The following is a 24,796-nucleotide window of genomic DNA, read 5'->3' as shown; positions in this document are numbered from 1 at the left end:
TATATACATACACACCGAGATAGGCACGGTTGGGGAGGGGCCGCCTCCTGATTGGCAGAAACAGTGCCCGCCCCTTTCCTGTGCTTCTGTCCAGGCGGCATGAGCAGGTGGGCTTCTGCGTCCTTAACCCCAGCTCGCGACCCTGCGGCGCCCCCTAGCGGTCGCTTGTCGTCCCATTCCGGTCTCAGCCCCAGTTACTCGGAAAAGCCTCTGAAGGTCCTGCCCTTTTTTTCCTGGACTCCCTCCCCCTGTCTTCCCCCCTACGCCCTACAGCCCCTCCTGGACACTGTGCTGCCAAATCTCCAGTCACCTCCTAGTAGCTCTTGCCTTCAGAACCTCTTTATAGTAAGATAAAACACATTTTTTTTTTAACGAAGCATATGAACAAAAGTAAAGCTTACTGAACTTTCAAAGTCACCCCAAAAGCCTCCGGGGCCTGACGTGGTCACTGCGTCTCCTTCCGCAGGGTGTGACCCCGCTCTTTTAGGGTAGCCATGCCCCCGCCTGTCTTCTTTCTCCTCCGCACCTCAGCGGCAGCAGGTTTTCTGAATCGTGGTTAGCCAGGACTTGCACTTCCGGCCCCTCCCACTCGCTTTGGGTAGGAAAACCGCACTTGCTGCTGCCTCTCCTCCTGCCTTTGCGTGCCTCCTCCAGCTCCAGTGGCTTCCCACATTCGGCCCCTGCCCTTGACCACCCTGGGCTGCAGCTGCCGCTGGCCCCAAGCCCACGACCTTGGCTCCAGCCCCACATCCCCAGAGCGCCCCCGCATGCCCTCTGGTGGGCACCAGCGTCACAGGGCCCGACCTCTAGGTTGTCCTCATCCTCCAGCCCTGCCATTCTCTGTCAGTGTCTGACCTGTGCAGAGGCCTGCAGCCCCTGTCAGCTCCTAGGGTCCAGGAACACACACCCCAGCTGTAAGACATGATGTGCTCCTGCTGCCCATGTGAGAGACTTTGGGGCCTAATAGCACATAGGCACAGAGTCACAGATGACATTGGTGGCAGCAAGGTTCTGGAACACTAGCTCCTTTTCATCTTTCAGTAATCAGCTGGAGCCCCAGAGAGCCTCCTCTTTTCAGCCCCCTCCAGCTCCCCTTCTTACTCTGTTGGAATTGATTTGCTGATCCTCCATGAGATATGACCCCTTGGCCATGATCATGTGCAATTTGTCCCAGTCTCCTAACCAGTTTCCTTACTTCTACCCTCACCTGCCCAGACTGTTCCTCAGGCAGCAGCTTGTGTGACTCTATTGCAATAGAAGTCAAATCATATCCTTCCTCTGCTCAGACCCTCCGTCAAGTTAGAAGTCCTTATGATGGGGACTACCTGAAGACTGACCCCTCACATTGCCTCCCTGACCCCCATCTCCTGCTCCATCTCCAGGCTTTGACACCACCCCGCCCCCATACCAGGAGAACCATATGAGCTTCTCTGAAACTCTTCAGACCGGACAGTCATCCTGCTGCCTCAGGGTCTTTGCATTTGCCTTTCTTCACAGGTATCCAAATGCCTCAGGTTTTGACTCAAATGTCACCTTCTCAGTAAGGCCCTCCCAGACCACTGTTTATAACCAGGAGAACAATGAGTGTTAGAATTGCTTGTGGGAGGGGCGCCTGGGTGGCTCAGTGGGTTAAGCTGCTGCCTTCGGCTCAGGTCATGATCTCAGAGCCCCACATCGGGCTCTCTGCTCAGCAGGGAGCCTGCTTCCTCCTCTCTCTCTGCCTGCCTCTCTGCCTGCTTGTGATCTCTGTCAAATAAATAAATAAAATCTTTAAAAAAAAAAAAAAAAAAAAGAATTGCTTGTGGGAGTTAGTTAGCACCTGGCTCAGGAGCACAGAGTCAGGCAAGGCCAGAATGCAAACAACCAGCTCCTACCCCATTCTCTCCTAGAAAGGCAGGGCATTTGGGGAAATTCTCAGCTTTTTTATTAGCAATTACTGCCGCTTCCTTTTTCCATGACTTGTACTCTTTTGGTTCTTTCCATTTGTTTATCTCTGATCTGCTGAAGTGCCTGTGTGATCAGGGTCCCTGCTTCCGCCTTACAATGAAGAAGGCCAGGTTCCAGAAGGCCCGGTGACTGCTCACACAGCTGGTGGGGGCAGATTCAGGAGGTAAAACTCGTCCTTCTGACGCCAAAGGTCAAACTTCCCACCACACTGGCAGGCCTTTCTTTTGGGAGCTTGAACACTGTCTCTTAAGGCAAAGTGTTTTGCAAGCTTTGAAGTGCTCCATAATTGTAGGACATTTGGTTAGTGGTGGTTTTCCTGTCACTTGAAAGGCTCCATGATGGACAGGGACCTTTGTCACTGAAGGTCCTCTGCCTGTGTAACGTGCCCATCCTGGGTCTCCAAGAGAATTGTGGTGGCCAGAAGTCAGACAACTTTAGTCAAGGCTCACTTGGCTGCACGTTGGAATCATGGGGAGCGCTTACAACCGCCGTGTCCAGGTCGCACCCAGATTGAGGGAAGCAGAGCATCCAGAAGGGGGCGGGTGCGTGCAGCCCACTGGAGTTCTTAAACACCCCCAGGGTTCCAGTGTGTGGGGAGGTTTGGGAACTGCTATCCTGAGGCCTTTTCTCATCATGTCAGCAAGGATCTAGGCTGTTTGGCACGAATCCCTGGTTGGGGTGTGGTGACTGACAAGATCCCTGATTCACCCTCAAAGAAAACTAGAAGCTCTGCCCTGCCCCCTGGAGACATCTGGGGACCCTAAGGGAGAACAGAGGTGGGCCGCGCACTGTGAAGACTGCTCCCCCGAGCGCTTAAGGGAGCTTCCAGCTTCAGCCTAAGGTGGCAGTTCTCAGCTGGGGTGATTTCGCGCCCCCCAGGGAGCCCAGGGCCGCATCTGAAGACACCTGGAGTTGTCAGGAATCGGGGAGGACGAGCCTTGCAGAGACCAGAGACAGTGGCGCTCCACACCTTGCAGTGCCCGGGACCGCCCCCCACGCCAGAGAACGATCTGGTCCAAAATGTCAGCAGTGCGGAGGCTGAGAAACACTGGTCTCATGAAGCCCCACGCAGGAGAAAGCGGAAGATGTGCTGTCGGTGAGACTCGGGCAGCCCGAGCTTCCTTGGGAATGCAGCTGTGACCGGTGCTGAGCGGCCCCGAGAGGGAGAGGGATCGAAATGCTTGTCGGTCTGGGTCTCATTGAAAGGAGATTGTTTTTATTTGCAAGGAAATGGCCTCTGGCCTTTTCTACTCCGAATTAGTAACGACTTTAAAGCTATAGCAGAACAGCCCCTCAGCCTCTGTTTCCCCCTCGGTGGCCCACGGATGAGCAGCCAGAGGTCCCCACCCACGAGGGCCCCCGAGCGCACTTGTGGGCACAGCAGGCCGCCTGGACCTGACGCATGGTGGTCCCGGCCTCCGTGTCAGCCCGGCTCCTGCTTACTGCCGGCGCAGAAATGTAAGTGAAATTGCTCACTGTGAAACGGCAGCCTTGTGAAAATTCTCTACTTAAAAGGTGCCATGTTCTCTGATTTCCTCCTCTTATGTTCACTGAAAATCTTTAGATCAAAATCGTCTGTAAAATTAAAACTTTTCTTTGAAGTGCACAGAAATTTCCAATAACTAGCATTCTCCGTGAGTGCTCAGGTTTGTCCGTGGAAGGTATTTAAGACACTAGCTAGCACCAGCTAGACGTTGGCATCTATGAAAGTCTGCATTGTCTGCTTTCTTGGAGGGAGGTTCAGCATCTGGGGTCATCCGCCCGCCTGCGAGGTACCAGGTGTGAGAAAGCCTGTGGGTCTGAGACATCTCACGGATGGACTTCCAGACACCAGTGCACATGTTTTTTTCCTTAATTCTCACCTTCCCTCCCTGCAGAACCAATAAGGAAATGAAATAAGGACCGTACAGAAAGGGAAAGAATCGAGGACTATGTCCACCTTTTTTGTTTCTAAGGCCTGTTAACCCTTGTTTCTGCCTCTGACAGCAGAACCAGTGGATGGAACAAACAGCCTCCCGTGCAGGAAGGACACTAACGGTTTTTCTCCAACAGGACGGGAAGACAGCAGAAGAGCTCGCTAAATCAGAGCAGCACGAACACGTAGCAGGTCTGCTTGCAAGACTCCGAAAGGTGAGAAATTCTGTTTTTCGGTCTGATGTTGTTTTTATGTGAAAAATTCTGTCTTTTTCCTTTTATACAATGAGTTGAACAAAATGAGCTTTAGACACACAGGCTGTAGGAAAGGCATCTCTCCCTGACCTGTGGTTTGCATACCATTAGCATAAATGCATCAGCTCCCTATCGGTTTCTTCTTCTGTGTTTGGACTTGGAAATCATTTGGCTTCCTTACAGTTTCTGTGCCTGGTTTCCCTCCTCCCACCGCTTCTGTAATAACTGTTCCCATAAAGTAGACAGGAAATGAGAAAGCTGACTGCTTCTTTCTTTCTTAATGTTTTGAGCTCCAAGATGTCACATGATATGCTCGGGTTTAGGAAACACATTGTTGCTGTAAGATTTAAAGAAACAGGATACAAATAAGTAAATGCAGGGGTGTCTTTCTAGCCCACATCATAGGAATGTGTATCAGGAGTCTTCAAAATAGTCACACCCTTTAAGGTAGGAACTCCATGTCTAGGACTCTAGACTCTAGGACTTTATCCTAAAGAAATGGAAAAAATGCAGGAAATAGTGCACACAGATGTTCATTGCAGTGTTATTTATAATACAGTAATAAAAATCAGAAACATCAGATGACCAACAATAATGTCTAGCGAATTGCTGTACAGATGTAGGATAGAACTGTTTCTAGCCACTCAAGTATTTTTGAAGTCCTAAACTCTTCTTGAGTTTAGGACTTTCTAGGGCTTCAAAGCAGAAGATAGATTCCATATACGCATGTTATAATCCCTTCTGTGTTTTTAAAAGTGAATAAAAAGGAACTATTAACAGCAGTATTCTGGGATTTTGCTGACTGCAAAATCAAAATGACTGCATTTTTTCCATGTTCTGTATGATGCTGGTGAGCCTTAAACAACAGATTTGAACTCTGCAGGTCTGCCTCTATGTAGATGTCTCTCGGTAAGGACAGTACAGTGCTATAAATCTCTTGTGTCTTCCTTCCGATTTTCTTACTAATGTTCCCTTTTCTCTAACTTACCTTATTGTAAGAATACAGTCTGTAGTCCATATTGACATACAAAATCCGTGTTAATCTCCAGTTTATGTTATCGGGAAGGCTTCTGGCCAACAGTAGACTGGTAGAAGTCAAGTTTTGGGGGAGTCAAAGATATATTTGGATTTTCAAATACATGGGGAGTCAGCACTCATGATGCCTGTGTTGTTCAAGGGCCAACTGTAATCACGTAATAATTTTTCAAAAACAAACTTCTGAGAAATAAAAAACAAAACAAACAAACCAGTCCAGTCAATTTCAGTGCCCAGTGGAAAGGTATTGTCCAATACAAGCTTGAGGTGCCACAGAGGTCCCGCCATATAAATTGAAAAGTGCCCTGGGAGCAGACGATCCCCTCTTAACCTCCACAGCTGCCAAGTATCTGAATTTTCCTAGTGGTCCCAGGGTCTGGCTGTGGTGGGGCAGGGGACACGGGTGGGAGCAGTTAGCTTTCCCAGCACCTGGAGTTGAGCTGGGAGCTCATGCATCATCACACCTTTGTGATTCGGAGTCTGCGAACTGGCCGCAGAGGCACTGGGAAGACAGATGTCCCAGGCCACTGCAGGGATTCAGTGTGCCCTCCCTCTGGCAATTCCAGGATGCGAACAGTCTAAAAAAAATGTCCGTCGCCTTATTCACACGTTCTTGCAGGGAATGTGTGCATTTGCTGTGGACTTCACGTTCTCCCACTCCACACCACCACGCACTGTCTCACTGTGAAGGAGAATTTTGGACAAGAATAACAAGGGAGGGCGCCTGGGTGGCTCAGTGGTTTAAGCCGCTGCCTTCGGCTCAGGTCATGATCTCAGGGTCCTGGGATCGAGTCCCGCATCGGGCTCTCTGCTCAGCAGGGAGCCTGCTTCCCTCTCTCTCTGCCTGCCTCTCCATCTACTTGTGATTTCTCTCTGTCAAATAAATAAATAAAATCTTTAAAAAAAAAAAAAAAAAAGAATAACAAGGGAGAAGTGTTTTTGTTTACAAGCAGAACAAGAGCCTGAGAGTCACTGTCAGCGTATCAACAAGGAACTTTCACATAAAGTCTCCTAATCTTTAAATTCCCTTAACGTAAAGCTGTATGTCCACCAGCTCATGGCAGAATGGAACAGTGTGCAGTGTGCAACCCTGCAACAGGCCACATTGGCTCAGGTGTTTGACTTTGGGTGAATTTCATAGCAAGCTGCCCTGCTTTTGAGGTTAGAGCCTTATATTTATTTAATTTAATTTATTTATTTGTCATTGCAGTGATGGGTCTGAAACAGTAAATCCCAGACAGATGACAGGAAGGATAGGTCCTGACGTGACAGCCGAGCTGGGATCAGATTGACAGGGTGAAGGTGCTTTCTCCCTTCATCTGATCCCAGGTTCCCTGCCTTGTGCCTACAGGGCTTTTGTAATTGGAAATATAAACACTGAGAAGCTTGTGTGCTGCTACTGCTGACCCCCAGCGGCCAGGGAAGGTGACTAGCTGTTTTCCAGTCTAGAATCTTTAAATCAAGGTACATGGGCTCTTGCCCTGTCCCTGATTTGCTTTAGTCTCTCTCACCGAGGGGCACCCTTGCGTTTTGGTGCCTAGATTTTTAAAAGAGAGATGGGAGAGAGAATATTCCAATGTCTAGTATTTTACCACGATGCTGGGATTGTTCTCTCAGGAGAGGTCAAGGCAAAGAAACGTCATTTCAATCCCAGTGAGCAAAGGGCATCATTCCTGTTCGTGCCCTGAACCCACAGAAAGAGCCCTCTCTCACCTTTGCTTCTGGAGGCAGCGTATAAAGTGGTGGCTGAATGCACAGACTCAGGAGTCAAATGGCTCCGGCTCAAATCCCAGCACTGCTATGGTCTAGCAGCCCCGTGCCTCAGTGTCCCTTTTCTCAACTGGCATAATTATAACGCCAATTATATGGTATGGTGGTGATGTAAACGATGTCTTTAGAACAGGGTCTGTACACAGTAAGCACCAAGTGTTTGCTGTTTCTGGAATCCTGCAAACCACTCCCTGAGTCCTGGAGAAACAAAGATTTCCCTGTGGTCCAGCGCCCAGGAGCAGATGTGGCATGTGCGCAAGGCCCCAGGCAGCTGTGGCGGGGCACCCTGGCAACAGCCATCATTTAGTTCTCAGTGCACAGCAGGTGCTGTCCTTCCCACATCCCCAAGATGGAGCTGTTCTGCAGGAAAGCCCTGCTCTCTGAGGCTAAGCAGATGCGAATTAGTTAAGCGCCCAGATTCAGTCCTGAAATAGGAATGTCTGCTTCCTGTGCCCTTCACTGGGCTCAGGGCTTCCGTGCTGATCCGTCCTCAGCCATGGGCCATGGGGAGGGAGGGTCCTTCCCTTTGCTGTGTAGTGAGCCCCCGTCGCCTTCCTGGTTTCACCAGGTCCTACTCCGTTCATGACTTTGTGTTCAGTGAGACCTGTGAGTCTGTTTGCCTCAGTCATTCCCTCAAAGGGCTCTAGACCCCGGCTTCCTGATGAGCGGGAGAGGGAGAAATTGGCTGCCATGTATTTCTAACCACAATTTTTTTTTTTAATAAATAAATACGGTGCCTGGCTGGCTCAGTTAGTTAAGCGACAGCCTTTGGCTCAGGTCCTGATCCTGGAGTCCCGGGATGGAATCCCACATCAGACTGCCTGCTCCGCGGGGAGTCAGCTTCTCCCGCTGACCTCTCTCCTCTCATGCTTGCTCTCTCTCAAATAAATAAATAAAATCTTTTTAAAAATAAATGAATAAATCTCCAAATAAGTAGCTGCTTGGGGCCTGGGGACACTGGTACTGGAACCGGGTTCTTGAAAATGACTGAGTTGTCCCAGGAGCTGCCCTGGAGATTGTCAGCAAGGACTTGTAGATCCTACCACGATTAGGCGATCCCTACAAAACCAAGACCATGGACGTGTTTGCTGATTTAACTCACAAGCTGTGGTGGAGGAGAAGGATCACAGCCACTGAGCACAGAGAAGGGAGAGGAAGAGGACAGTTTCTACTTAGGAGCCTCTTGTCCCCATTTCCTTCCAGTGTCATTTCCTCCCTGATGTTACCCGTTTCTCTCCAGGGCGGGGCGGGCATTTTGGGGAGGGTGGGACTTCCTGTCTTTGCAGGGCTTGTGGACACCCTAGGCAGTCACGTCATAGCACCCTTCTCCACTCGTTGTGAAATCCAAAACTGTGACACTTGACATGTTTCCTGACACCTCTGGGGGTGGGGGGAGACACCCTCTATCAGACCCCCTCATGTGGATCCTAAACACATTCCTAGTGAGACGTCTATATCTGCACAGCAACGGAGTGGGGCAGGGGGAGCTTCAATGACTGTCATTCCATAGGTGTGCCCACGGGCCAGATTAGCAGCAGAAAGGCCCCCTTGTTTACACGTTTAATCAGTTGAGCCTGGAACAATACGTCTAAAGGTCTTCTAGGGAACCCATGGGACCTGCTATTCCGCTTATTGACCTGCAGGGGGCAGGAGAGCTTCCAGAAATACAATCACAGTCCTCCTATTGACCTGCAGGGGGCAGGAGAGCACCAGCCAGAGTAAATAAAGAAGCTCTTTCCGTTTTTAGCACAAGGGGTTGACCCTATGAGGAGACCTTGCAGCCATCGCCTCTGGGCAGAGTCGGTGGTGAGAATGGCTGAGATCAGAACTTGTGGAGGCAGGAAGAACCCATAGCAGGTCTCAGCTGGGCAGGATCTGCACTGACCTGGTTTCCCACTAAGTGATTGAGAATGGTGGTCTGCCCGGGCATTTAGAGCCATTTTGCGGATCATCGGTCTCTTTCCAAATGCCAGTGCCCTAACACTGGGGGTTTGATTTTCCTTCCAATTAGATTTCTATAAGCTGACATTTAAATAGTTGCTTTTCTTACATGTAAGATGAGACCATGAGGAAAGATGCCTGAGAATACTTTGGAAAACAGGAGGAATTGGAGAGTTTGCCCAGAATTTAAAATTCAGCGCAAGTGAGCAAATTTGCATAATTAAGAGTAGGTGCTCCTCCCCTGCTGGGTCTGACCGCCTCCTGCCGTCCCCCTTCCCTCCCCCCCACCCCCCACCCCAGGGAAGTCACAGCAGGTTCCCCTACTCTTATCTTGCTTGGCCAGATTGCATATGGCCCTCCCTGTCAGTCATTTTTGCTGATGAGAAAATGCAGCTAAATTGCCAGGGGCAAAGGTGCAGGAAAAAAGTTAACTAGAAGCCGGGATTCACCAGGGTGTCAAAGAGCAATGCTGTGACCAAATAACATTCATTTAAAAGGGATTCACAGCGTCTGAATATGCTAAGACCACAGTGAACAAGAGGGAAGACTCAGGCTATAAACAAGTAAGAAAAATGCCAGATGGGGTAAAGCGGGGGCTGGCAGACAATGACCTGGGAGCCATAGTTGACCCACCACCTCTTTTTGTAAATAAAGCTTTTTTGGAACACAGCCACACCCCTTGATTTACTGCTGTCTACTGCTGGTTTCTGATACATGGAGTCACAGGAGAGACCACCCAGCCCTTCATAAAGGATTGTGGCCCCTGCTGTATGTGCAAGGATCCAAACAGGGTGAAATAAGGGAAGGGAGGTATGTTACTTTCCGTCCACTGGTCAGGGGGCACCTCTCTGCTGGTGACACATAAACCAACACAGGAAATACTGGAGAGGGAAGGCAACCAGAGGAGGGGCTAAGGGATAGCAGAAGGAATCCTAGTGAGTGCAAGGGCCTGGGGCAGTAGATCTGGGTGTGTCCCAGGACCCAGACCTAAAGGAGGCGGGAGGGCTCTGCACTGGTGCTTGAGTAAGGTGGTCTGGGGAGTACGGTTCCCGATCAGAGTTAGGCGGCTTTACAAACCTAGGTCAGGAATGTGGGTTTGGTCCATGTGTGTTCGGCAGGTGGGAGCAAGACCTGACTCTGGTTTGGGGACTTTTCCCTCTGACTGCCCAGACAGAGACCAGGTAGAAGGTCTTCTACCTTGGCGGCCAGGTGAAATATGGCAGCACTTGGATGGGTTAACCAGGCTTAGTTACTTGGTGAGCAGTGGACAGGAATGCAAGCGGAGGACCTCATCTCTGGGTAAATATTTCAAGTATAAGGTTAAAGGAAATAAATGAGGAAAGAGCACATACCCTGCCTCCCAGTTACACAGATACACTGTCTGACCGCTTGGAAGGTGGTGGGACTGGTTTAGACTTCTGATTCCTCGGGTTCTCTGCTGCTTTCCTGTCCTTTTCCCAAACCTGGCAGCCCCGCCCGGAAGAGACCGGCCCCCTAGGCCTCACCTCTGCAGCCAGCCACATCTGCCTGCCTGGGGCTAGCCGGGAGGGGCTGGGAGAGTGCGGGGGGGGGGGGGGGGGGGGGGGGGGGGGGGATAGACAGAGCAAACTATTTCCAGGCAGGAGCCAGAATTTAGGAAACACCAGGGTCCTAGCTCCTCACTCCCCAGGTGTTACTGCTGGGAGGATCTGTCCAGGTGGGGCTTTGTGGCCAGCAGGGGGCACAGGTGGTCTTGGTAAAGAGAGACCCCGATGGACTTGTGTTGAGGCATCAGGAAAATAGGAGTCTTAAAGGTCACAATACAGCTACTCAACAAGATTCTTGCTGAAGGCAGGCCAGGAGGGATTACATATCAGGGAGTGGTGAGGAATCTCATCACATAGGAAGGAGCAGGGTTCTTGCTAAAACTGAACTAACTTTGCCAAGGACAAGGCCCAAGTTCAGAGCTTTGACACAGAGCACCTGGGCTAGAGTTAGGACAAAAAGAGAGTCTTCATCCCCACTTGTCTGTGTTCTGGGGCTGGCCCAGGGATCAGGCAAGCACATTGTCCATGGCTTCTGGCCCTCACTCCCCTGCATGGAATTCAAAGGGTGAACTGTACTTAGTTGAGGGCAGCACTGAGCAAGGTGTAGACATGACGCCCCTCAGCTGCCAGGAACAAGCCAGCCATGGGCCAGAGAAGCTTCCAGAAGCACACTGGGACAGCAATGTCTGTGTCCCATGGTTACCATACCTCTAGTCTCCTCTGAATGCAAGGGCCTGAGGGGCTCAGGTAGAGGGGACAAACATACCCTCAATCCTATACACAGGACAGACATGGTGACCAAAGTCAGGTGCCAAGATCAACAGGGCACGAGGCAGTAAAGGGCCACAAGCCAATTAAAATTGCACAGTGCACCCATGACCCAGTGGCTGGATTACAGCCTGAAACAGGTTTTCTGCCTTTCCCCTGTTCCAGGAGAAGGAGACACTGCTTCCCACAAAGATCTCTGTGTGTTGTCGCAAAGTATGTGGTGAGTGTTGTGACTTACTCAGTGAGACGCTCATGGTGAACAGTGATGGTCACAGGACAGGGTAACTGTAGTTCACATGCTTCCCGTGTGGGGGAGGTGGGAGCCGGGCCTGAGGGAAAGGGAAAGGAGAGGAAAGGCTGAACTTGAGGGTTAACTAGAGTGAGGGGAGGCAGATTTGCTTTGGGGGGGGGGGGGGGGTCAAGGACTTATCTGCAACAGTATCCAGGATCGGGTTAAAATCAGCGAGTGCCCGTTCCTTCCAGCCGGGTCAGCAGCACACCGATGAGTACCTGCGTCAGAACAGACCATCTCCAGCGTCTGTGCTGACTTGGGTCAGAAGTCGGAGTAATTGCTGGCAAGATCCCCTCAGCCCCCACCCTCCATGCAGTGCTTTGTGTCTGAACCTATTGAGATTTGAGGCTACAAGAGAAACAAGAATAAGGACAGCCTCATGCTCTACAGAGCACTGCACAAGGCAAGGTTTGCAGGCCCAGCCCACCCAACATCGGCAACACACTTGGCGATGCCCCCTTTCCTCTCCTGAATGAAGTTCACAGGAGACAAGTCCCTGCACAGGTTGCTTTAGTGAGTGGAATGCTCTCCCTATAACAGAAAAAAGACATCAAAGGAAATATCTATAGTGAAATGATATATTTCCATGTGTAAATGCTGGGGCCCAGGGCATAAGGGCACATCGTGAAATTGGCAGATACGGGGATCCCTCCACACTCACTAAAGCCATGTCTGCAGACGCCCATGCATCCTGGAGCCTGGGATGGCATGTGGACACTGCGACCACCTGCTGACCTGACCCTGCAGAAGTGAGGGTAGGAGTTCATGAAAGATTAAATATTTTTGCCAATTTATTAAACAGCTGCATTCTCAGAAATCTCAGTAACTATTAAACCATGCTCTCCAAGATGGTGTTTGGGTTATGGACATTGGGGAGGGTATGTACTGTGGTGAGTGCTGTGAAGTGTGTAAGCCTGACGATTAACAGACTTGTATCCGGGGCTAATAATAAATTATATGTTAATTTAAAAAAAAATGCTCTCCAAAACATGCTTTTAAATCCTAAGGTCACATAATTATAAACAAAGTTTTTTTCTTATAAAAGTGCTCAGCAGACACTCAGGGGTCACGTGGACCCAGGGAATGGTTACCGTGCAGGACTTCCATTAATCTATTTGAACTCACAGCACCCGCATCCAGGAGCTCCCCCAACATCAGCAACTGAAAAATTCGCCGCCCATTTCCACCATGCCCGCTAGGGGGCAGTGTTGTGGCGTGGAGAAGGAAGGTCCCAGTCCCACACCGAGACTGGGGGAGGACAGGGAGCCCTCAACAGAGCTGTCTGGCAGGCGAGCTTGCTGGGTGGCCGGTGGAGAAAGCCACAATGGCTCAGCGGGAGGACAGCAGCAGGAAACCCCCTTCCCCGGGTTTGGAAGTGGGTGCAGTGTCTGCCAGGCCTGAGGTCCCAGGAGACCAAGAGCAGGCGGTTCCCTCCAAGAGGCTCCTGCAGGGTCGCAGAGTCCTGTCATTTCTCGAACACCTCTTTATTGAGCACCTCCCTGCCAGGTGCTGGGGACACTGTCTCTGCCCTCAAGTTGGCTCCCAGTCAAGAGGGGGAGACTGTCCCACATCACCCTATAGTCTGGTGGAGTCACAGTGGAGAACCCCACGTGAGCCAGAGCCTCCAGGGGAGGAATGTTCTGGAAGAGATCCCAGCAGGAGGGGTCCCCTGGATGCGTGGACGTCGGTTGGTTAGAGTGGGACCATCCCAGGTCGAGGAAGGAATCCCCCTGAGGCTGTACCCCACAGCTCCAGTCGGCATCTGTTCTGGAGCCAGGATCGAGCTGGAGGTGGATAACGAGGCTGCCTGTGAGGCTGGATGGAGTCAGGGGCAGAGGAGTGACGCCTCACTGTGCAGCCTTGAGATGGGCTGTCTGGGTGCCCAGAACCCTTGCCCACACCATCCCCGCAGAAGCACTGCCGTGTTTGGTGTCAGTGTTTACATACCTGTGTGTCCCCAGGACATGGATCTGGGCCGGGTCTGGACCTCCTGTGTGTCCCCAGGACACGGATCTGGACTGGGTCTGGACCTTCCTGTTCCCTACACTGTGCGGAGCCCACAGGGGCCTCCGTAAATGTCTGCTCACAAGTGAGGGAGTGAGTGAGTCTGTGAGTTCTCCTGCTTCTCCCTGTAGGGAGAGAGAGAGGACAGGGGGAAGGTTATCAGGCCCTCGCCCTGACACTCTTTGTCTTTGTACCTCGTGATGCCCTCCTTCTCAGCATCTGGTACAGTCACGGTGCCGGGGGAACAGGACCCCTCCACGCAGAGAGCAGCAGATGGCCCTGGCCAGGCAGACAGGCCAACCCTGCTTTTCCTGGTAATCAGCGACCTCACAGGAGTAGCTCCAACTAATTCCTTGTGCACCAAAATGCCACGGACCTGGGCACATGCTGGCGACCAAGAGCAGATGGGTGGTTGTCAGGGGCCAGGCGGGGAGGGAGGAGTGACTGCTGATGGGCTCAGCTTCCTTACATCATGGAATGTTCCAGAACCAGAGAGCCGGGCTGGTTGCACACATCGTACATATAGTAACTCCTTGGAGCTTCAGTTCTCTTTAAAATGGCTGAAACAGGGAATTGTATGTTACTTGCACTTTACGTGAATTTTTTTGTGGCTACAATGGGACACCACGAAACCTCTGCACCATGGGTAAGAATCGTGGACCAGATACGAACTTCCAGTTAGAAAATGAGTGCTGGGATGTACTGTACACGACAGGATCACAGTTACTAACACTCCATGGCACGTGTGAAAGTTCCTAAGACACTAACTCTTAAAACTTCTCATGGGGCGCCTGGATGGCTCAGTGGCTTAAGCATCTGCCTTCAGCTCAGGTCATGATTCCAGGGTCCTGGGATCAAGCCCCGCATCGGCTCCCTGCTCAGCAGAGAGCCTTCTCCCTCTTCTGCCTGCTGCTCTGGCTACTTGTGTTCTCTCTGTCAAATAGATAAATAATACTTCTGAAAAGCAAAAACAAAACTTCTCCTCACAAAGAAATCCCCGATCGGGAAGGACACGGCAAGGGGGTTCCAAAGTGGGAGCATCCGCGCTGGCAATTTGCTCAGAGCCTTCTCTTGTTCTGTGACTAACTGGCCCCCCTGCACCTGTGTTTAGGACGCTCACCGGGGACTCTTCATCCAGCAGCTGCGACCCACGCAGAACCTCCAATCCAGGATCAAACTGAAGCTGTTTGGCCACTCGGGCTCCGGGAAAACCACGCTGGTGGAATCGCTCAAGTGTGGGCTGCTGAGAAGCTTCTTCCGGAGACGCCGGCCCAGACTGTCCTCTGCCAGCTCCACCAGGTTCCCGCCCTCCCCGCTGGCATCCAAGCCCGCAGGTAGGAGCCTCCACCCCGGCTCCTGTCTCTGTGCGAGGTGCTGGTTTTTGTGCTGTCCCGTGTCAAGGTCTAGGGTGACTAGCGGCTTTGTGTTGGTTCCCTGGCCCGTGGTGACCGGATCTCACTGCCCTGTTGGCTCTAGGTGTCTAGCCCAGCTTTGGCTCCTGTGTGCACTTGCACTTGCTTCTTGGCCTGCACTCCCAAATCGCCCAGGAATAGCAAGGTCAGGGCCTCCCTAAAATCATGGTCACAGACACAGAGGTCCAAATGGCAAATGTGCCAATCACAGAATGGTGTCGTGTTCTACTCTAAACCAGACCAGTGTAACCAGAACGGGTTAATATGGTGAACGGTATGTTGTGTGCATTTTACATGAGTTTATTTTAGATGCGGTGGGACAGAATAAAACATTCCTGCCACGTGGCTAACTTTCACAGACCAGGGGACTCAGCCCTCGGAAATAAAACTCACATGGACAGATTCAGGTTCCAAATCGTACACAGGATAGTACATTGGTCCAGGATGAGTTGTCCCCCTTTGGCTTTCTTCTTGGAACGCTGGGTGCACGCAGTAACTCAAGAACACAGCCACAGAATTCGCACTCATCCTTGTGCATCTCAACGCTGGTTGGTGGTCTTGAAAGGCTCCCTAATGATGTCACGGTCAGTCCGTCCACTCACGTGGAGCCTGACTGGGAGGCGGGCTTTGCTGTTGTCCACCCCCCCACCTGCCGAGATGCAGCTATGGGTGGTTCCACGTCCAGAAGGGCCGCGTGCCTGTCCTTCCCCACCTCCGCCAGCCCCAGGGAGAAGCACCGCAGAGAACACTTAGGCACTGATTGTGTTTCTCCCAAATCCCAAGTGAGGCAATTACATTTTGCAAAGATAAGAATATAACCCTCCAGAGAGGCTCCTGTGTCGCCATTTGTGCAAGGATTCATTTCCTCTGCATGACCTCACAAGGTGTCCTGTCAGATCCCCCCGCTGAAAACACTGACGGTAAAGTTTTGTTTCCATGCGATCCCTCTCTTCATGGGTGAGGGTGTCTGGGGAGCTTCTTCAGGGCTGAGGGACCGTTGACTGACAGTTACGTGCCCCTTTCAGCTTCTTTTCTCTGAACAGCAGTGGACTTGAAACCAGGTGAAGCTCCAAAAACCACAGTAGATTCACAGTTAGCGTGAGTGCAGGGCAGCTTACACGTAGCGGGAGTATCTTCTGGATACAGCATGCCCAGAACTGGACAAAATGTGGTTCGCGTGTCACCTCACTGAGTCCACACAGCAGCCTCCAGGACGTCTACCCAGCATTTTGCTGGAGCCTAGAGGGGTCCAGTGGCCTGCCCAGCTGGGAATTCGTGACAGGCCTGACTGCTATGCTTAGTAGGGATGCTACAAGTCCGTCTGTAGTAAGGGTGGTTTCAGGCACACATTGGCCATGGTCATCCATAATTTTGGCTCAGTTTAGAGACGCAGGATGGTTTCACCTTCTCTGAAGCCAGCAGTCTTCCACACTTAATGATTAGGCTCAGCCTGTGTGTGTGGACTGGGTCAGTGTTGCCGAGTGTGTGGGTGAGGGCGGGGGGCAAAGGGAGAGAGCCGAAGAGATCTACTTAGAGCTCTGAGCTGGAATTTCTGTACATCCTCATTGGGTATGAAGGTTATGCCCCAGGAGCCCCTGAGCTAAACTGAACCAGCCACAGACAGATTTTATGTCCTTCTCAACCCTCATCCGTCAGAAGTAATGTCTCCATTCATCTTCCACATGTGGAAGAATCTGGAAGTAGATTCTTGATAAACTGTGGCTCAGGAAGGCCATGTTATCAGCCAGGGTCACGAGTGTGGCGGCATCCTTCAGCCAAGGCCGAGAGAGACTGGGTCATGGGACTCAGTGACAGAAGATTCTGGCAGGACCATGTCCGCTCTGGACCAGAGAGGCCTCGCCAGCCACGGTCAGCAGAGACGCAGCGGGTCTCCCAGGGAGGCTGCTTCTGTTCTCTTGACCACCCTTGTGGGTTCAGCTGTGTCTCCAGGCTGAACCCACAAATTTCTGTCAGGATAGCAGGTTGGTGGGGCTCGGCTTCCCCGACAGGACTGTTAGGAGGCAAATACTGCCCTCTCTTGTGTCCCATGTGAGTCCGTTCCAGAATCCTCCTGGTCTCCCAGCGTCCCTGAGGATGCTGGCTTTGCTACCAGAAGGAGCCTAACTGTACTCCATTCTCTGGGGAGCGGACAGCCTTGTTCTCTCAGGAGGCAGAGCTCTGCTCTCCGTGGTCACTTGTGTAAAAGGAAATCCCCTCAGGGATTCATAAGACTGAAGAAAGTGACAAATGCTGGAAGGACAGGAGAGAAGGCCCAGGGGACACCAAAAGGATGTCCAGCGGGCAAAGTGGCTAGTCTCTGGGGAAACCACAGTAAAACCTGGAAGCCGGGAAGCGTGGAAAGTGGTGTGTGAGGTTGACATGGTCTGTGCTGACCTGGATCTGGGTCCCGCACATATGTCGTCTCACTGGATTCTCACAACATTTTGAGGTTGTGTCATAACCCACTTCGGAGAGAAGAAGTGGGGGCTCAGAGACATAACGTGTCTGCCTCAGGCAGAGGCTGAAACCCGGGGCCTGGGCGCGGTGTGTTGTGTGCAGGAGCGGGTGTGGGGGAGGAAAATAGGATTAGCTGCCGACATTCACACCTCAGTCACCAAAAAATTTGGATATTGGGCTCTTTGTGGAAAATTGGAAGCTCTGGGTGCACCGACTCACATCCCTGATATCAATATCCATGTAAGTACCTGAATATCACTCAGACAGCAGGCCGTGGGTTTGCCTTAGACTCCTGGCCCTTGGCTCTGTCGGCTCCTAAGACGCAGGGGGAGAAGGGCCGAGCCATCAGGCAGGACGCAGGAGCGGGGGCACGTGTGGATCCCGGCTACTCCGTGTGCACCTGCTCGGGGCCATGGGGTCTTCCCCATGGGGCTTGTCCGGTGACCACACCCACACTCGCTCTGTGGCCAGCAGAGGGTCATGGCTGTGGCTTTGTGGGGCTGCAGCAGGAAGGACATACCCAGAGCAGAGGAGGGAGCGGGTGTCCAGGAGCAGTGCTGTGGGGCGGTGGGGTGCGGCCTGTGGTCCCCAGAGTGGAGCACAGGGGCCCTCTATTTCTGCTCAGAGTGCCCAGGGGGCTGCTCCACCGGGCCTGCCGCTTCCCACCACTAGGGGTCAGCAGTTAGCAACGATGAATGGTTTCCCTCTGGTGCCTCTGTCTCCGTGTGAAATTAGCATTTTTATGATACTGGACACAAACGCTGTCCTAACGAGAACTCAGTGAGGTTCAGGAGTGCCTGCCAAATCCCGTCCGCTCTGCCTGGGACAAGCTGGCCTGCTAGTGGGTAGAATCTCTTTGCGGTCAGCCTGACACAATCTCACGGCCCAGAGTGGGACAGCTTCATCGGCCTCATTTAGGGTCCTGGTGGGGACGTTAATGGAAGGACAGTGTCATGGGCACAGTCAGGGGAGCATCGCAGAGACGGTGAAGCGTTCAAGGCCTGGGACAGAGGAAGCCATTCCCTCCCCTGGGGCGGAAAGACCAGAGAAAGATACTCTGTTCCTGAGAAAGCTGGAGCCCCCGGGGTGAAGCCGCTGGGGGCTGGAGCGGGGGGGGGGTGGGGGTGGGTCTGAATCAGTCCCTGGGGTCCACCTCTGTCACTGAGCAGTGCAGGCCAGGGCTGCGCGAGGTGCAGCGGACAGGAAGAATCAGGGCAGCACCCCTGACCCACACGTTGGGGGCCCACGGGGCCAGCCCAGAGCAGCAGGGTGTGGGGACGAGAGTGTCCTGGGAAGGGACAAGGCGCGGGCCAGGCAGTGGGGTAGCAGACACTCAGGCTGCTCTGTTCTCACCACCCTCCTGTCTACTTGCAGTGTCCGTGAGCATCAGCAACCTGTACCCGGGCTGCGAGCACGTGAGCGTGAGGAGCCGTAGCATGATGTTCGAGCCGGGACTCACGCGAGGGACCCTGGAGGTGTTGGTGGCCCCGCCCCAGCACCCACACTGTGCAGCCGACGACCAGTCCACTAAGGCCATTGACATCCAGAATGCTTATCTGAACGGTACAGTGGCCCACACGCCCCACTGGGGAACACCTCCTGTCTCCCTTCTCCCTGGACTGTAAGTCCTCCCCCTGAGGGAACGGTCCCCCAAGTCTGTCACAGAGGAAAAGCCACACAGAGTGACCGTGGGAGTGACCCCGTGAAGCACAGCTGGTTCATACCCATAAAGAGTGAAACTAAACCCCCTGTCCTCATGGGCACCTAGCAGAACCCCAAGCACACAGTAGGCGCTTAATAAATGTTGAGTAAATCAATACATTTTCTTGGCAGAGCCCAACATCCACTTGGATGAGAAAACTTGTAAAATACTATCCAGCTGGCAGTTTAATAAATGCAGGTGTGAGAAGAGTTAACCTTGACCACATCTGCACTGGTGGCTGACGCTAGGCAGCCCAGGCACGGGCGATTCTCTCCATGGGCAAAATTTCCCATGTGTTCTTTGCCCTCAAACATTTCCAACACTTCACATGTTCCCTGGGAAGGTTATTTCTCCAGCATTCACTGTGTCAACCCCCTGCCCAGCCCCCGGAGCTCCCGGGCCCCCCGTTGGCCCACATCACTTGAACACCATCCCCTGCCTCATGGAGACGAAGTTTAGAGCAGGGATAAAGCAGTTTCTTTGAGACCCATCTGTGAGGACCATATGCGCTGATTCCAGCGCCCGCGCTCCAGTGTCCAGCACAGGGAAGGCACTCGGACAATGCTGGTCGGGGGCATCTTCCCATCGGCTCTGTGATTACCCTGAACCCCGTGAATGGTAGACGTCAGTGTGTGTCACCTCGAACTGTTCATCTCCAGGGGGCAGGCAGGTCTCCTGCGGGGCTTGTGAAGACTCACACTGCCATCCTGCCCCCCAGAGCTGCAGGAGGTTGGGGGGGGGCGAGGTTAGATGAGGCTGCTGCTGTTGGTCCAGGAACCCCACTAGGAGAACCACTGGGTCTAGTGACGTAGAATTAAAGCCCACGGACATTTTCTTTTTTAAAAGCAGAGTGTTGTCTGTGGTCCCGGAGCTGAGCTGGTGTCCTAGTATTGTGAGAGGGGCAGCCTGTCCCCAGCACCCTTCATTCACCTGGCTTCTCATAGCCCCTGCCCCACCCCAGATCTGGCTCCCAGTACTCCCCGTGCTAGAGGACCTGTGCCTGTGCTCTGGAACCCTTCATACTAATGCCTCAGTGGCCAGATTAGAGAGTCCCGTCCCCGGGGCTGCCTGCGCTCCAGTCGAGGCTTCAAAAGTGCCCTTGGATCTTCCTCAATAACGGTTGATTGCAGAATTTCTGGCCCAAAATTAGCACCGAGGGGAAGAATTGGGGAAAGGGAGCTTGAAATCCTACAACATAAATGGTCCTACCTGTTTACCCCAGAGGCCAGTGCGTGGATGGTCACTGCCCTGCTGGGATGTGGCCATGTAGGGCTAGGGATGCCCCCTGTATCTGGAAGGTCCCTGAGAGGTTCCAGGTGCCCTAGGATCTACAATCAGAGCCTCACCCACAGACACTTCTAAGAGAACCCTCTGTACCCACCACTCAGATATGAGAGAGCCAGCGCCTCCCAAACATTAAGCCACACAGCCTTCTACCCTTCTTGAACCTTCCACTGCCCCCCACGCTGGCTGAGTGTATGAGCCCCACCTCCTCACAGCTCCCCCCGCCGCCGTCAGATGCAGACTGTGCTAATCAACCATTGCATCTTTCACCTGTGCAGGTGACCTACCTGAGCAGGTCACTTCCTTCCCTGAAGAAGGTGAATATAACCAAATTTAAATTTATTTAATAAATTTATTATTAATATTATATTATAATTATATATAATTATATTATAATATATAATAAAGTGTTATTGATATTAATATTAATAATATAATATTGTTACATTTATTAATAAATAAATAATTTGGTTATATTTGGTGATTTAACCAAAATTAAATTACATATCTTAGTGACTTTTACATTCAACATCATATATACCCTGTCATGTTCCAAAAAGAATTTATACTTATTTGAAGGTAGGGAATCTTATCACATACGTCCTCTGACTGTGTGAGTTTGTTGATGGGGAGCGCAAAGCCACCAGTTGGCTCTGACTCCTTCCTCGTGAGGAGTCATTCCTGTGGGGAAGGCGGGAGTGTATGGATAAACAGCTGGGTGGTATGGACACCACTCCTTCCCTCAGCAGGCCCTAAACTGTTAAAAAAAAAAAAAAAAAAAACCAAAAAACTGTGGTTGGCATTTGCTGGTGGTGGTACAGATAGTCATCTCTCTTCTCTCTGTAGGCGTCGGTGATTTCAGCGTGTGGGAATTCTCTGGCAATCCTGTGTACTTCTGCTGTTACGACTACTTTGCCGCCAACGATCCCACGTCCATCCACGTCATCGTTTTCAGTCTGGAAGAACCCTACGAGATCCAGTTGAACCAAGTGATTTTCTGGCTGAATTTCCTGAAGTCTCTCGTGCCAGTTGAAGAGCCCATCGGTAAGCTAGCAGGCCCGGTGTGGGGGCACCCTTGCCGCTGGGCGGATCCACAGCTTGGGGCTAACTGTGAGACTCCCCCACACCCGGTCCCCCCTTCCCGTGACTAGATTCCCACTCTGGACGGTTCCTGAGGCCCAGCCGCTCCCTTTGTTCGCAGGGAGTTATTACAGGATCACATTTTCCTGCCTCAGAGACCAGGTCTGAGCAATTCCTTGAGAACCGCATGTCACTCTCTCCCTACACGCTAGAGCTGTGGTCAGTTTTGTTGGGTGGAAGTGGAATTCGTCCTTTGATGGTCTCTGTGCCTCTACCTTCATGATGAAGAGGCAAAACGGGCCCTCCTTCGTTGTGTGGTTCCTTCAAGCACGGAAGGGACCCTATTGAGTGTGAATGTATTATGTTAACTCTATTCCTAGAGCAGAAGACAGCCTCCAATACACTTTTGTTCCTTCATGTACAAAACAAAAAGGAGCAGCCTTCCAGGGTGGGCACTGGGTTATCCATTTTGTTCTTTGAAATTCATAGAATAATCAAATAATTGGACTTAACCTCCTCAGGGGACCTCCACTCTTCTTCTTTCTTTCCCATTCTTTTGGCTGTTTTCTTCCTAAACCCTCCTCTAAGGAGAGGCTGGTGGGCTGTGTGCACCGCAGGAGGCCCTCTCAGCCATCTCTGGGTGTCACTGCATTCGGAGGGCTTTCTTTGTCTGGTAAAGGGTGCACCTGCTCGGAGTTTGATTTCCCCACACCATGCAAGCAGGGCCCCCCAGAGGGAGAGCTGAGAAGCTCCCTCGTGTTCTGTGGTCTGAGCCCAGCAAACAGGCTCATCCTGATGTTGGCCAGGCCGGGGCCTTCGCAGGCTAAGCCCACACGGCGGGCAGGCTGCACCTCCCAGAGGCCAGCACGGCCTCCCTCCCCCAGGGAACTCAAGGCAGCCAGGAAGGAGGACCCACCTGTGAAACACCTGCCTTCTGCCCCCAGCCTTCGGCGGCAAGCTGAAGAACCCGCTGCATGTGGTCCTGGTGGCCACCCACGCCGACATCATGAACGTGCCTCGGCCGGCTGGAGGCGAGTTCGGGTACGACAAGGACACGTCCTTGCTCAAGGAGATCAGGAACAGGTGAGGGCGTCGCTGGTGACGGGGCCATCCCGCAGAGCTCACGGACACCAGAGCTCTCCTTTGCTTGGTTGGCTTCTGTGGCATGGTTTTTATTTGTATCAAAACATCGAAAACAACAGATGCAACAGAAGTAAAGAGCATGGGATAAAAAACAACAAAGCATGCATTGCTTTCCTCACCCCCTGGGGCCAGTGCCCATCTAGCTAGTTAACACATCCATCATTATGTCTCCTTCTCTTCTCCTTATTTCTTTTTTTATTTTTTTGGTGAGAATGTCTCTCCCCCAAAAATGTTTAAGCTCAATCCTTAGCAAACATCTGTCGTGTAATGCAGTGTCACCAACTGTGGTCACCGTGTTGATGAAGAGCTCTGGTGGTGGTTGTTGCTTTTGCTCTTGCTTCCTCTGACGATGGTCTTCTTACCACTGAGCAGTATCGCTCAAGGCAAAGTTGCCGCTCCTGAGGGGGTCGTGACAATCACTTGGGGGTCCTGACCTGATCTGGAAAGCAGGAGGGGCTGGAGGGGGAAATACCAGCGTGAGGTTCCTGGCACATGTTTTTGGAGAACTTCTGTTTCATCAGTCAGTGTGGGTGTGCACGGGTCACAGTGTAGAAATATGCATTTTTACATAGCATCTGTCAAAAAAATCGGGAAGCTGCAGCTCTGACAGTAATGTGAATTCTCGATTGATCGTCTGCAGACATTTCCTGTGGTCCTCCTGATAGGAAAAAAAGGGCTCTACTACTATTTTCCATCGAAGGTGTGACTGTCAGGCCCATCGTCTGCTCTTACGCCGTCACCCTGTGATGGCCTCCGTCCTCTTAGCATGCAAGGGGAGGGCATAGGCCTCATCTGTGCTGCGTCAGGTGACCTGAAATCTTCCCATACTGTGTGCCTGCTGCTTTGTGGGACTGGAACCACCCCTCGTCCCTCAGCAGCCACCATCCTCGGGTCTCAGAGCATGCAGGTCCCCACCCCTCCCACCTGCATTATGTGACAGAAGCCAGCAGACCGCGAGGGAGGGATGGCCCTTGCAAGGTCACAAGAATGTTCTGGTTTCTGGCCAGCAGAAGCCTGACTCCCGGGGGCACCGCAGCACCCTGAGGAGGCCGCTGCTCTTCCCTCAGGTTTGGGAATGATCTTCACATTTCAAACAAGCTGTTTGTTCTGGATGCTGGCGCTTCAGGCTCTAAGGACATGAAGGTCCTTCGAAGTCACCTGCAAGACATCCGGAGCCAGATTGTGTCGGTGAGTGAGCCGAGAGGCTGCAGGCCCACCTTTGCCCAGACCGTGCGGTCACCCCAGAGCCGACCTGTTCGTGCTGTCCTCGTGGTTCGGTTTAGTCCTCAGGGGCCCCGGGACGGGGCAGTCACAGGGCCGTGTTTGTGTCCCATTGCTCTGGGAGGAAGGAAGGGTGAGAACAAAGAGGGCGCCTGGAGCTGAGGGGTTATGGACATGGGGTCACCTTTGGGTGTATGAGATTCTGACAGTTTTAGTAACATGGCCTTTTACAAATCACAGAAACCACCCAGAAGTGACTTACTGTGCGATATTTAGAAAATGCAGAGAAGCATCTGTGGGGCTCAGTCGGTTAAGCGTCCAAACTTGGTTTTGGCTCAGGTCTCGATCTCATGGGCCGTGAGATCTAGCCGCACACCAGGTTCCATGCTCAGCCTGGAGTCTGCTGGAGGATTCTCTCCCTCTGTAACCCCAACCCCGCCCTTGTGTATGTGCTCTCTTCCTCTCTAAAATAAATAAATTTATTTTTAAAAGAGCTTATTTATTCAAGACCGACAGAGAGAGAGGGAGGAGGGGTGCACATGCTTGCATGAGCAAGGGGGAGGGGCAGAAGCAGGCTCCCCGCCGAGCAGGGAGCCTGATGCAGGGCTTGGTTCCAGGACCGGTGACCTGAGCCACAGCAACTGCTTAACTGACTGAGTCACATAGGCACCTCCATAAATAAGTAAATTTGAAAAAAAAGCCAGGGGCACTTCTTAGAGTTAATGCAGTTCCAGCATACATCTTTCAGGAATGAGATAATTGGACTGGGTTTTTTATCTTAAAAATTCAGTGGAAGAATAAATAACATATTATAAAAACTGTGTAGCTAATCCAAAATTTAAAAAATCAGTAAGTGGAGTAAATGAGTGTAGAAGTAAATCACAACATCTACAGAAATTTAGTAGAAGACAAAGATGTTGTTTCATGTTTTGGGGAAAATGTGATTTCATCCGTGATCTGACACAACTGGCTATATTCTAGAATGAAATGAGATTGAATTCTACTCACTGAGAGTCCCAAAAATAAATTCTAGGTGGATTAAACC

The 24,796-nt window shown here is 51.9% G+C and overlaps 1 protein-coding gene across 2 annotated transcripts in view; it reads left to right on the top strand.

The window, feature by feature from the left end:
• Positions 1-24,796, top strand: part of DAPK1 (death associated protein kinase 1) — a 78,025-nt gene that overhangs the window by 45,498 nt on the left and 7,731 nt on the right. For both annotated transcript variants that reach the window (XM_059411733.1, XM_059411732.1), the window contains 6 exons: positions 4,000-4,077; positions 14,564-14,786; positions 18,696-18,884; positions 21,154-21,351; positions 22,332-22,470; positions 23,598-23,718. In XM_059411733.1, coding sequence (XP_059267716.1) covers positions 4,000-4,077; positions 14,564-14,786; positions 18,696-18,884; positions 21,154-21,351; positions 22,332-22,470; positions 23,598-23,718 — 948 coding nt within the window. The remainder of the gene's footprint in view (positions 1-3,999; positions 4,078-14,563; positions 14,787-18,695; positions 18,885-21,153; positions 21,352-22,331; positions 22,471-23,597; positions 23,719-24,796) is intronic.

This window comes from Mustela nigripes, chromosome 9, assembly GCF_022355385.1.
Source record: "Mustela nigripes isolate SB6536 chromosome 9, MUSNIG.SB6536, whole genome shotgun sequence".
Classification (NCBI taxonomy): domain Eukaryota; kingdom Metazoa; phylum Chordata; class Mammalia; order Carnivora; family Mustelidae; genus Mustela; species Mustela nigripes.
The sequence above is the reverse complement of the archived record's forward strand: the minus strand, read 5'-3'. Positions and strand labels throughout refer to the sequence as shown.